We start from the raw sequence: 14471 nt of genomic DNA on the forward strand, positions 1-14471 counted from the left end.
AATTTCCCACACCAAAAAGGATTGTCAGAGTAGAGCCACAAGAACAATGTTAACAAATGAAAACACAACATTTCCTTGACTTAGTGTAAATACTGATCTTGAAACCAGAGAGTGAAAAGTTGCCTGCTGATGTGGCCCATACAATTTTTTTTTTGACTTGTCTTATTGAGCTAATTATAATACTTGAACCAGCAAGGAACAGAAATTTGACTCAAGTTCAATCAGTCAAAATATTCAACCTTCAACTCCCACACCATCCCTTCCACACTTAAGGAACCGTGGGATGCCTTCCAAATTACTTGCAACATTTTATAACATTCAGTAATGAAGTGTCCCTAATCTAAATGCTGTCTTAATTTGCATTTGCACATTGCATTTTCAATTTGTACCAGATCATTCACCTCCTCCATAACAGTATCACATTTGCTTCTCACATTCTTCTGAATAAAATCAAGTCTCTTGCAGGCCAAAGGGCTATTTTCTTCTTTATCCTGTATTCCTTTCCTCTTTCCCCCTTCTTCTTCAATACCACCTCCACCTCCTCAACGTAACACTAACAAACGAGTTAAATCACTGGGAAGAATTAACAGCAGTGGTGGATTTCGAGTCTTTTACTAATTCAGATAGGATGCCTTTTCAAAGGTGAACTTTAGCCAAATTCAATTTTTGCATTCAATGCAGGAGTGACAGAGTGAAATGACAGGCTTATGATATACAAGGTCAGACCAGATGACCGTTTAAATCTATAAAACGTTAACTACTGTAGTACTAAAGAACTGTTGAAAAAAATGACACACTAGGATAAGCAGTCAGCGTTCAAAACTGCAGTATGGAGCAACACACTGCAACACACGTTCCAAATCAGCACAGAAGAGGTGATACAAATGTTCATTAACATTGTCAACAGATTCCTATCTCTTTTAACAATATCCTATGGGCTCCCCAAGAACCCGGCTGAAAAGATGTCTTGTGAATTTGTCATTCCTGTACACAACTATCACCTTTTTGCTCTAGTCTCCTGTCTTAAATTCCCTTTCTCCATTCACTCCCCTCTTAACATCGGTCTCAATAGCGTATATTTACCCACTTCTGTCACAGCTATCTACAAAGCTTTCTTTCACAATGGCTCTTTCTTACAACATTGGCCCTAAACTGGTCTAAAAGCTGGACTTACTAGAAAGGTCCATTCAAAAGCTGTGTCCTAGTGCTGGAAATAACATTAACATTTCCTTTCAGTCCATTAAGGAAAATAACATTTTGCATCAACACTCACTGACCCATCACAAACTCCTACTGATGGCACTTCTTGATTTCTGCTACAGGATATTGTTTTCTTGCTACTGCATCATTCTGTTACGTAGCATACATACAAATATATTCCAGAGAGCATGCTTTTTTTTTTTTTTTTTTTTTTTAAATCAGCAGGCTAACAAGAACTTACACTTTTTCAGGCTACATTGTTGGGGAACCTTTTGCACGAAAAGCTAGAGAAAAGTAACAAATTACTACAACCTACAGTTGTTAAATTAAAAGAAATCTAGTATCTCAGCTCAGATGCTAAAATTGCTCCACAAATGGCAATGAAAATATCATGAAAAACGAAGACTGATAAAAACCAAAATGTTAAATCTCATTCTGCAAATATCCCGCATCCAATTCAACTGAGGCTCAAATTTCAACCTGAAATGAAAACCTTAAGTAACAGGACTTTAGAAATTGCAGTGAATACCTGTCTTGCAAATACAGTACCCCATCCATAAGCCAGGACTTGTAAACTTTCACAGAGCTTCTAAGTTGCACTCTTTCCATATCCAGTCTCACATTAACTAGACATTGCAGGAACTAACAACAGCAGTTCATAGAGACTTATACTTTACCAGAAATCATGTAATTCCAGGTCAGCATGTAATTTCCAAAATACATGGGCAAACTGAGGAATTACACATTTCTGCAAATCCAAACCAATGAATTCCAAAGTCTGGAGTATAACAGAATCCAGTCTAAAATTTGACTAATTCTGCCAACAGCTTTGGCTGAAGTAGGTTTTGGCTTTCAGTGTATCTTAACATAAACAAACCTCAGACCCAAAGGCTTAAGACAATTGTAAAGATCCATTTGAGGATTAACAGCTTGTTCTTCTCTCTCTCTTTGCTACAAAAAAACGCTTGGGAGCGAGATTAGGATTTGTGACTTCATTAAAAAGACCTATTGCCCCGAATTAATGATTTGTAAAGAAGCCAATGTGAAAATATCACCCAGCAGTACAGACTAATAAAACTCAGACTAGGACTGTATATATATGGGAAGAGTGATGACTGAAAACACAGTATTTTCCAAAAATCATGCAGTAGATACGCTATTTCTTCACCAAGGCAGCTATTTTAATTGAAACAGAAATACATACTCTCCTTTTATGCTCTGCAAGACAGAGCCTTTCCATTGTAACTCTGATGGAAAGCTGTCAAAGGAAAGTCGGCTAGCGAGGAGGACACTAGCATCCCTGCTTCAGAGAAGTGCTAGTATCAACAAAACACCAACTATTATTAATTTTGTTCTCTGCAGAGGAGGTTATGGAGACAAAGTTGTTACAGTCTTTCATCAACATCTCCCTAAAAATCAGAGAAGGGCAGAGATATTTCTTCTGTCTTGCAACCAGTCAAACACTGAACTATTTGCAAGGGTGTCTTCCAAACATCAGTTCGAGTACTAAACTGATACGCTACCAAGGCAGGGCACAGCTCAGACAATATGCTTTTGCAGGTGGGAAGTTTCAGCAACTCTAGGTCAGATTAGAAACGAACTGTAGCAGTACTGGCTACTATCTCAAACACATCTCGACTTGTATTCCTTTCCCAGCATGGTCAAAAAGATCCAACGTTTCAGAAGTAACTCAGACTTACTCCTTCTCTTTGGTCTACCCCGCAGGTTCATAAAATTCATTTTATTACAATGAGAGCGAGATTGGCTTTTCTTCCCCAGCCTTCTTTCTCTAGCTGCATTGCCTCTCTACAAGAAGCACACTCAACATTACCGCAGAAAAATACAATGAAACAGAGTGTTTTAAATAATACTTTGTGGTCTTGTTCACATAGGGGACAGACTTGACAGAAACCATACTGCTTTCTTGGGTCCTCAAAGTTGTCTTTGTCAGTTTCTTTCCCCATCAGCTTCTCCTACTCAAAGACACCACCACTTCTATATGCTTTTTTGAGGGCTTTATTAACACGCCCCTCAATTTTCTTCAGACATATTTGCCAGATGTCACGTTTCCCAGGATGTCACTTCACAGAGGACTGCACTGAATGCCTGGGGATACGAGGAGCTGGCAAAGGCGCATGTCGTGCTCTGATGAGAATCAGCTAGATCAGGATTTCCAGCTGGGGGATTAAATAAACACACAGCTCTGGCAAAGGAGAGGAAAACCTCGTGTTGAAAACAAGCTGAGAGCTACCATTGGAGCAGCAGGGTATAGATAATGAAAGAAGAGAAGACTTTTAAAATTTCCCCCTCAGGCTGGCTCAAAGCAATTTATAACTCATTTACTTTTCATTCAAAAAAGGCTGAAGGTTGTTACCTTAATTGTTTTGTTCTCCTTTCACTCATTCAAAATAAAGCCCCTGGAAGAGAATGGTAACCCCAGAGGCAGCAGCTGTTTCTTTACCTAAGCTGGAGCGCAGAGGTAAGAGACTCCTTCCCAGCCACTCTTGCTGGCTTTAAGACTCTTCACAGGACAAATCAAAATCGCATAGAAATGAGGAGTATCAGCTCCATGTGACAAATCAGATTTTCTGTCATCACTGTCCAAATTCCTGGGCAGTCAGCACGTCACTACCTGGAAACAGTGCATGATACATTTTCTATTTTAAAATAGCAACTAAATTACAATTTTTATGTTAGTGGTGCTGCAATGAATTGCCATGAATTCATTTTGGCTAACAGTTGATGAATCATCACCAAAACCATGATTTGATTTGTTGATTGTTGATTTGATTTGTTTCTTTATCTGGAATCACAAGATAATTAAAAATTACATAGCACAGATGTAAATTCAGAAGACTGCCCAAAATATTTTTTAAACGGTAGTTTCTAAAGAGGTGCTGAAAGTGGTGGATGCCTGCATCAGAGAAGACATCCATACACACAACTGAATAGTAATTTTCCTACTTTTAACTATAGACTGTGCTGACAGTAGTTGTGAGACTCTGGATATGTATTTGTTACTTGGTCTGCTTTATTACTACTTCAAGAAGCAGCATTTCCTTTGCAAATTAGTGCTGTATAATTTCAAGTACCATTTTAACCTCAGCACTCAACCTTCAGAAAAACATGCCTCCAAAAATTATGTTGTAGTTACAAATACTTCCAACAGCCATTGCTAAGTACTCAGGCACTCACCATTTTAAAGAAAATGGTATAATTTTAAAATTTACAAACCCTATGCATTCAAAGAATATTGATTAAAGCAAGGCCACTGTAACGCAGAGTACCTGGGTCACTCACTCTCACCTATAGAACTACTGCAATGCATTTAATAAATGATAAAAGCACAACAAAACCGAGGGTATTACTGCACGCTTGAGTAGCCTACTGGAAGTATTTAACAAATGATATTTTATTGTATGATTCAAAATTATTCACTACCTAATATTTCTTGAAATACAGGACCATGCATCTCAGTCAGTTCTGGTCTATTCAACCACAAAACAAAATGTTCCTCGTTACAGCTTGATTTCGCAGGTAAGTAATATTCTACACTGCCAACATCATTCTGCACTGCAAAAACGATCAATCTACCAGAAATATCTTTGCTTCCCCCCCTCCCCCACAGCTTCAGTAACCAAAGTAAAAAGGTGGCACTGCTTAGCTCAAGCTACCTCTGCTATACCGGCCCATAACTTCTGAACATCACTTGTTCTAAGAGACAAGCAGCCCATTCCCGCTAACTGGGAAAGCTACTGACTTTGGAACAACCTTCACATCAGAACTGGGGAAGCCTTTCCTTGCTCAAAGTAGAACACGCTTTTCAAAGAGCTGAAACTGTTAAATGTTAAAATAAGGCCCCTATATTTTTGGCATTCTTCTTTACAGGATTCTTATTCACAAAAAACACAAAGGTCCATAACAAGTACTGTCGACCTCAAAAATGCTGTAGCATCCACAGTGGTTCAAATACACTTTCAAATGTAGAGCTTTTAACAGAAGCCAACTGCTGCACATCACAACTATGTACTCTGTACCCTACGATGCAGAAATCTACACTACACAATAAGGGCAGATTTTAAAATAAAAACCCTAAATGTCACTTTCTATTCAGATTTTAAATGAGATTAAAAATATCTAGCATGACCATTTTACGCTGCACCCATCGCTTAAGAGATATAGGGCAGCCATTTGTTTGAAATAAATAGCTCACCAGTAATTCCCAGAGACAGAATTTTAATCCTGTAGATTTTCTAGTTTTCCTAAACATCACAGGAGCTGACACAAACATCTAGAATGCTGTCTTAAGGGTGCAAGAGATCCAAACATTTACATCAACTTTTTCATACAGTACAGAAGTTTCTAATAAATTGCTAAAAAAGTAAATAGAAGTTTAAGTCATTAGAGAATACAAATTAAAGACTGGAGTAAACAAAGACTGCTAAAGCGGCTAACCTCAAGGAACAGGAAAGAAAGATTAAAACCACTTAAAAAAAGCTATCTATGGATCTGGGGTTTAAAACGGGTTTTTACAAAGGACTTTACCAAAAGCCTCTGTTACACTCTTTCAGCTAGCAAGCAATTCATGAATATTTTACCTGAAAATAAAGATGCCAGGGAGTCAAACATCCCTGTAATCTCGAGCACAAAGGTTGTCCAAGAACATGAAGAAATCATTTTGGTGAACCCTGTCCCTGGGTTTAGCGCTACCTCTTTGTGTAGCGTACAGAAGCGTTCCAGAATGACAAGATTTTTAAAATTACGTAGAATAAAACAATATTAGGTGTCACAGCCATTGTTAAAAAACAAGTTTTGGTTGGACTTAAGTTATTGAAATTGCATGGCAAGAAAATGTGCTTTCTTTAAAATTTTCCATCAGCTTTGTGGCAAGCATTCAGTGTTCACTGCTGAGCACAGATTGAGACTCTGTCATCAGGTTTCACTTTGATTCATGGTTGATGAAAGATATTTCTTCATAGTGCACAGCATTCTGGAAGCACTTTGGCTAGTGTCCAGTGCAGGCCCCTTCACTTGTATGCAAATATTTAACACTTCAAAATAAATCATTACGTGTTGTAATTCAGCTAGAAATGCACAAGCACACTGGTACTAGACCTACACCCTAACGCACTTACATCCTGTAGGAAGGATAATTTGTGGTATATCATGTATCACCATAGTGACTTTTATTTAACTTAAAAATAAGCAGTCCTCTGTGCTCCCTTTGCCAGGATGCTAGCTCTGCAGCATGCCTCCAGGGCAGAGTGCCTGCTCCTAGCCCCCGGCCGCAGTGGAGCGGCTCTGCTCCACCGGACACCGCACCGCGCCAGCGCCACCGCTGCCAGCCAGGCGGGCAGCTCCCTTGCCTCTTCCCTCCTCTGGCCTTTCGCTTTCTTTGCATCCAGCAAAAAAGTGCCAAGGAGACAAAGTCATCTATTTAATATGAATTAATATGTAAGTAGCAGAACAAGAGCAAGTAAGAGGAACTAAAAGACGCTTCACTGAGAAGAAGCAACATATGAACACAAGATGAGTCAGAATTTACCTCATGATGTGGGAGAGGAAGAGACTGAATTCAGAAAGAAAAGAGTGTAAGAGAAGCAGCCAAGTTGAATCACAACTCTGAAAAGTGATGTTATCTGCACGGTAACAGTTTTCTTCTCAACATTATAGAAGAAAAGTCTAGAGAACTATGGCCTCACTTTGCGGCGTACTAAACTACGTTTCCTTGATGCATTTTCTGTACCAAGTCCACACTACATCAAGCAACCCCTTCCTGCTTCCTAGCACAGACTCCATATCATCACTGTTGAGGGAGATTTACCTTTATCTGTTCTTTCCTGCTTTTATAAACAAGTATATACCCAGGTCATAATGTTTCAAATCACACGGTTTACAAGCCTGTAAGAAAATTTCATTGTATTTAATGTTCTTGGACTACAAACCAAGCCAACTACACGAGACAACTTCTCTCCACAGCCACAGTATTCAAAGAGCAAGCTCGGCGAGCCCACAGACTAGGAATCTGCGAGTACGATTTAATGCAGCCCTCCGTCCAGAGGCTCACGCTTACTACAACGCTCTCCAAGGGGGCAGTACCCAGCAGAAAATTTTAGGGGGCCAAAAAATTAAGAGATGGCGGGGGCAGGGAGGGCATCACAGCAATCCTACAAATTAGGTAGTTTAATATTCTGTATCCCAAAAAAGGAATTTTGACAGCAGAAGACAGATCTGGCAAATCTTTCTCACAAGATAACTAAAGTAATGGGCAAATAAAAAAAAGAAAAACCTACTGTAGCCTTAATCTTTGTTCTCCGATAAACAGTGCTTAAAGTTTAAGAAATATACCCTTTGCATTTGAAAATGCAACATCCAATTTCATAAAATTAACATTAAAAAAGTTTTTAACCAGGGAATGCTCAACGTCTTTATGGCATCAATACGGTTAAACGCACCTGAAACAAATAATCTCCATAAAGCTAACAGTACAACAAAATAACACTATATATTTGCCAACTGCTCTAGGCACACAGCTGATTTTCTTTTTATACATAAGAACACTGTATTTTTAAACAAATCGCATGACTTATATCACCAGTTTAAAATCCTGACATATTTAAGTAAAACTTATAAATAGGACAGCTAGTGAGTACGACTTACCTCTTAAAAAATGAGCTCAGAAATTTATACCAGAATTGTAATATGTGCCAAGATCTTCCACCTTACCTAAGCTTTCATTCTTTATGGCAGTACAGAGAGATCCAATTTTTGTTTTATACTTCTTGTCACAAAAACATGGAGACAGAATGTGTGTGTAAGGGCGGTGGGGGGAGAGGGAGAGGGAGATTGAAAGAAACACTTAAGGGGAAGAGTGAAATAGGTCTGGAAGTCGTGTCGTGAACGAAACGAATGGTTGACTTGTCTCACTTCACACCATGACCTAGCTTTCTTTGTCAGGTTAGGTAACATCAGCACCTAACAACAACAAGAAGTTCCAAGAGAGTCACACAAGTCTCCTCCTACTCCATGACCACTTTAAATGGCTTGTGCACCATCTGCCCAGATCCTTTCCCCGGTACAAAGAGCTACACTACCACACGGGGATACCGAAGGCCAGCGTAATACCTCCTCTTCCTCTTTCTTAGACTGCAGGGGCTAGGAAAGACACAAAGATGAGGAGGCGACGGCGTGTTTGACAACACCTATCAGACCTCTGGAACGGCCGGCTAGAAGGATTTCTTCTTTACTTCCATATTCACCCTTAACCACACCGCATGCTTTTTATTTATTAAAATGGATTGCTGCTCACTGAAGGAAATTAAAATTATATGGCCCATGGAATTTACAGAAGGCAATACTTGCAGCATTTTCTGGCTCAAAGGGACACTAAAAATTCTGCATAACAAACCTGAACATCTAATTCTTCCCTATCAGAATCCATTACCTCTTACTAGCTTAACCAGAACAGTAGTTTCCGTCAGTGTCAAAATCTGAACCTGAATGGAAAGTTTCCATCTACAGAAACATGCTCAAGCTCAACAGAGGCAGTGGGACTGTTTTGCTGTCAACAAGAAGCACAATATAAGAATGTTAAAGTTGCAAAATCAATCACACAAGTTTAAAGCGTTAATGCAAATTTAATTCATCCTTCTTGGGCATATTCCCACAATTGGATGATCGCACATTAATTTTTCCACAAGACTCCTACCTTATTTAGTGTGCAGAATAGGTTAAAAAAAAAAAGTAACTGATTCAACTGAGAGCACACTCCACTGTCTACTCCTAGACTCTCTGCAGCGTTTGATACTACTAATTAATGCACTTCTTCATCTCAGAAATGTGGCAAGGATCCAGCATATCGTATTCGAACTATCTTCTGAGTCCTTCCTGGAAGGACACTCCAGCATACAGCAATAGGGAAACTGCACTTGTACTGCCGAGTCCCTCATTTCTTACATCCCCAAAGGACTGGTTCTCTCTCTCCAGTTCTTTTCCAATTCTTCATATGAACTGTTTTACCTTAATGCAGAAATAATCCCTTGAAAACTTTTATGCAGGAAAAAAAACAAAAGAAAAAAAATAAACTGTTGCAAGTTATCTATATATTTTTATAAATATAAAGGCCACATAAAATGTGGTCTTAAGCTATCTATGTAAAATAACAAAGATTATTCAGGAAGATTCCTGAATCTTCCTACAGAATGTCTATTGTGTGCATTTTATTTTAAAATATTAAAAGATAACATTTTGTTAGTCATATAAACCTTCATTCTTCTATTTCTATTGAAAAAGAAACCATAAGTTTAAAGCAGTTCACATTTTATCAACAATTTTCATGCTACCAGAAGTTAATAAACACCACACTAATGAATGCATCAGTCAGGACCAGCTTGCAGTTAGGCACTGCATGCCCTTCATTTCTGCTTTCTAAAAGTTGCATCTTGCATCTTTCACTATAGTAGGCATTTATGTAGGTGATTATCTAAATTATATCTAAATTCCTAATGATATAAATCTTCCAACTTTTGACCTCTAGTCTGCCGCTGCTTAAAAGAATAACTGAACATTTCACCATTATGCCTTTACGTACAAATGGCTTCAGATACATGGTCTTCCCACACTTGCATAACAAGTATGGAAAAATTAATCCTTACTGCAGTATGTTAACACTAAATCAGAGAAAATAATTGCTGACTTGTCTGAGCTTAAACTAACCTCTAAATGCTTAATGCTGGAAAGCTGTTAAAAAGGTTACTCGGTGATTTTCAAAATTTTGAAATTGAAAGATTTTTGTCTCCTCAAGAGAGGAGACAGCATGTGTGGGGGGAGGGATTAGATTACTGAATAACTACTCATCTTCAGTAAAGTTAGCTGATAAACTAGTTTACAGGCTATTTACTAAATATAAAAGGAAAAACGCTGCTTATATAGGTAGCAAGCAGGACGAGTAGCCTAAATTTATGACGAGTGCTCTGTGCTGTTAAACAACATCCCGTGAAAAGAAAGATTTAAAATATCAGTTGGAAAACTAAATACTTTGCTTAACAGAAGGCTCCCTTTGCATGCATGTAAGTTAAGAACACCACCTTGCTGAAACAGATTGCCGTATCACTTGCATCTCTTTACTACAGAGTTTTAGTTGTTGGATAGGAGAGGACACACAAAAAAGTACAATGTAAACTTACCAAAATCACTTTTTATAAGTGCAAAAAAAAAAAATCTTACTATGATGCTGTATTTAAAGATTAAATAAAAACAACATTTCTCAGAACACGGAGCAGAGAAGAACCCAAGATACAAAGCTACTTGCCAAGGAAATGAAACATCTACCTGAATACTTCCAATAAACCTTTATAACTATGCTTTACAAGAATTGTTTTCTCTCCCTCTCTCTCCAAACATCTTGTTAAAAGGAAAAAATTATGGTTTGAAGGTTACATTATTGTAAAGACCATTTGTTATGGATTGTATTAGAAAGCATGTATCGCAGCGTGGTTCCCACTGCCATAAACTGCAGCACCTATCAAAATTAGGACTAAAAGTTGCAGCTATTTTAGGAAGGTACAAGCAAAGTAGTAAACAAGAAGAACTAAAACTGGCAAGATTTCCTAGGTATTCAAGTTGCTACTGATAAATTAACTATGTAGTCAGTCAAGTGGGCATTATTCTAAGAGCAGAATTTTGTCCTTTCTCCTCCTTACTTGGAGTCTGTCCAACATAAAATCATCAAGATTAATGAGCTTTAATATAACGTGCACTTACCAGTGCTGGATTATCTCTAGCTTCGATACCAAAAACATTCCGTCGTTTCACTGTCAGCAAATCAAGATCTCTATCATCATCGTCGTCGTCATCATCTTCAAAGAACGGCATGGAGTCTGCATTTGGAACCCTGCTTAACACTGGAACTTCCTTCTCCTCTTCCTCCTCAAATACCTCTTTCAATTCCTCCTCAGACTCACCATCATCAGTACCTCCACTGGAAGAAGGATATTCCTCGGTTTCTTTCCTTCCATCCTCTTCATTTGTTTTGTCAACAGATACCTCTCCACTGAAATTAGTTCTGTATTTCTCTACTTCTTTGCTTATTGAGGAGCTGACATTTTTATTTTGCTTTGTCTCCTTCAAGTGATCTGTCTCTTCAGCTATCTCATTCACAGATAATTGTTTCTGAGCTTTCTGAAGAAATCTCACACGGGGTGCCACCGCAAGACCAAGTGATCTAAAGCATGGAATTAAACAAGGAAATTACTCTGAAAGGTTGACACAAAACAAAATCTGACTAAAATAGAAGCCTTCCTCAATGGCTCAAGCGCTTTGAGTTTAATTATGGTAATTTTTTTTTTTTTTTTTTTTTTTGCATTTTGACCCCCATATTTAGAAAACAGGCTTTGTGACACACAGTAGGATATTCTACCTTGAAAACACACATGAACATTGGGAGAGAAAGAAAGATGAAATGATAGAGAACAAAGCACTGAGAAGGATAAGAATGATTAGAAAACCTACCAGGAGAAGATAGCAAACAAATAGCCTTAAAGCTAAAAACAGGAGCAAATTAAATATGATTTATAATGTAATATGGTAGAAGAAACATCAATACAGTTTTGTATTGAAGAATACAGATGTCACGTCAGGGACTGAGGAAGCACTCATCTCTGTCAGTGCCCATAACTATGCAAACAAGCATGATATGGATGAATGGCTAACTGTAGAAAAAGCCAAGAGCTTTTTGTCCTTTGTCTGTGCCTTGAAAGGAAGTCTCACCTGCCTGCACTCCTTTGCAGTAAGGCTTTCATCTTCACGACACATGTAAACGTCAAAGCCAACAGCACTATTATTGCACCCAGGTAGCCATGACAGTTCAAAGTCATATTAATACTCCAAAGCAAGGGACAAAAATTAGCCCTAAAACAAACCTATGTAAATACTAAACAGGAACAATATTGGAGAGCATTGCATGGCAGCAGATATTTTGTCTCCAGATCATTTAAAAGTAGACGACTTCAGTAAATTTAGCTCCTGGACGCTTTGGAGGGCACAGAGAGGAGGAAGCACTGTGTCTTTTTGTTTGTTTGTTTTTTTAGGATTGAATTTTAAGCAATTACAAGCAGCTAACCTTAAATGAAAGCTGTGTACAAATAATCCCCCACATAGTTCTTTCTTATATAACTTCTCAGAGAAACATCAGTATTTTGACTCATTACGGGTTCTTTTCTAAAGTATATTCCAAATGGAGAATCGTTTTGGAGAAACATTCCTCGACTGCTGAAAGTTTCCTCCTGCTGTAAGATTCTGACAGCTTCTTTAAAATTTATTCCTGTAGTCATTTGTCAAATCTAGAGTTCAATCATACCAAAAAATTGAAAATATACCAGCTTTTCTTCCCATCAGCTGTAACAGGCAATGTCAATTTTCATTTATTCGTTAGCTGCCACTCAGACCACAGTCCTACTCAACCTGAAGTTACAGCTGTTCTGCCTTTGACTTTCAGTTCTAGCAGACACATTCTTCTAAGACACGTGCAAGATTTTCTCACAAGGAAAGATAAAAAGCAGGCAAATTGAGTGGGATTTGTTAAATTCTAATACACAACACTAAAAACATAATAAAACCATAATGCAGTCCTCAAACTATGATAGCCTTAAAACGGCAACTCAGACTCAGCTGACAAACCACAAACAATCTTACTCCAAATTGGATGTGAAATGTGAAATGACTTCTTTCGAGCAAGCACCATAAAAAAAAAGTTTTACATCAACTTCTAAAAGCAGTGCTGAAACTGATTATTTTCTACTACAAATGATAGCACAGTTGACACACAGAGCTCTCCTCATCTGTGACAACTGAAATGGCCAGGCATCATCTGCACAGCAGTACTGATCAGGGAATGTGTAAAAGTAACTGAATACCGCACAGTGCTCCAGCACCTCATTCAATTCATAGCAAGTTGACCACAATTTTCAGGAAATAATTTAAAAGAGCAAAATAGAAGTTCTGCAGAAAGGATATTATACAGCTTTAAGTAAAATACCACTTCTGTTTGCTATTGAATGAGGAAAGAGAAAAAACGGTAAACATTTTTAAAAACTAATTCAAATGAATGGTGCATCAGACTTAAATGCTGCCTCTTCTGAGGTTTGTCAATCTACGTTCCTACAAAGATCTTGGGTATGATTGCATTAACAGAGTAATTTTCATATCCCACTATTTGGATTTTGTGAAAAGCTGGGTGTACCTCTTAACTCTTCAAAAAGATGGAGTTTTAGACACTCATAGCAAAATCTGTTCTTGAGCACAAAAATTTAACAGAAAATTTCAGACAATTACAATCTTTTAATTTATAAGCGTCAACAATATCCTTGCCTAATCTGTACCTACGAGATTTCCAGTCCTATTTTGAAAGATGAGCTAGCTGTAAAGGATCTGAGCTCATTTCTGCCAGAGAGCTGATGTACAGCAACTTTTACACAAGTTAGTTCTTCACTCTAATACTAAGTTACTACATATACAAACTAGAGGATATATTCCATTAGTAAACTTCTTCAGAATGATCTGAATTAAAAAAAAAAAAAAGTTTGCTGTACAGCACAGGGATTTCCTTTACTACGGAACAGACAATGATTTCAAATAGCCCCCAAAAGATTAAATACTACCAGAAGCCATTTCAAGAGAAGAAATGCATGTCATTTGCCTTGCAGTATACATTACATCCACACTCAAAAGGTTTTCAGAAGACAAGATGTGCAAATATTTGAAAGCAGGAGAAATCAAATCAACTGAAGTGACACAAGTCTGAATTAAACAGACATTCCAGATGGCTGTGATTAATAAGCAAAATGAACAGATAAATTGTTTGTGCTGTTTTACCTATTTGATTAGCCAACTTCAGGATGGGCTCTTACTCATGATGAACAACTGTGATTACTGCACTGTGCTTTCAAAAGTCCATATTAACATCTATAAAGGAGATCATCTGCTATGTTTACGGTAAAAAAACATTTCCACTAAAATAGCTCTCAATACTCTAGAACAAGAAGACAACAAGAGGATCTCGACTTGGAAGAAAAAAATTAACTAAGTATTCACAAATCAGAAACTGGTTATATGCTTTTTTTTTTTTTTTTTTTTTTTAAAAGAGTTTATGGGTCAGCCAGCCAACAAAGAGGATGTCATGGCTGGCATTTGTTGCAAACAACCCAATTACTTAGAAGAAGCTGACGTAGCTTCTTTAAACAACCAGAAGCAGCATCCCTATTGCAGGCCCTGAT

At 37.8% G+C, this 14471-nt stretch overlaps 1 protein-coding gene across 3 annotated transcripts in view; it reads right to left on the reverse strand.

Moving 5' to 3' along the window:
- DDX10 (DEAD-box helicase 10) overlaps positions 1 to 14471 on the reverse strand; it is a 206030-nt gene that overhangs the window by 136321 nt on the left and 55238 nt on the right. For all 3 annotated transcript variants that reach the window (XM_068930311.1, XM_068930313.1, XM_068930312.1), the window contains exon 13: positions 10963 to 11422. In XM_068930311.1, the coding sequence (XP_068786412.1) occupies positions 10963 to 11422 (460 nt within the window). The remainder of the gene's footprint in view (positions 1 to 10962; positions 11423 to 14471) is intronic.

The sequence above is a fragment of the Struthio camelus genome, chromosome 1, assembly GCF_040807025.1.
Source record: "Struthio camelus isolate bStrCam1 chromosome 1, bStrCam1.hap1, whole genome shotgun sequence".
Taxonomy (NCBI): Eukaryota; Metazoa; Chordata; class Aves; order Struthioniformes; family Struthionidae; genus Struthio; species Struthio camelus.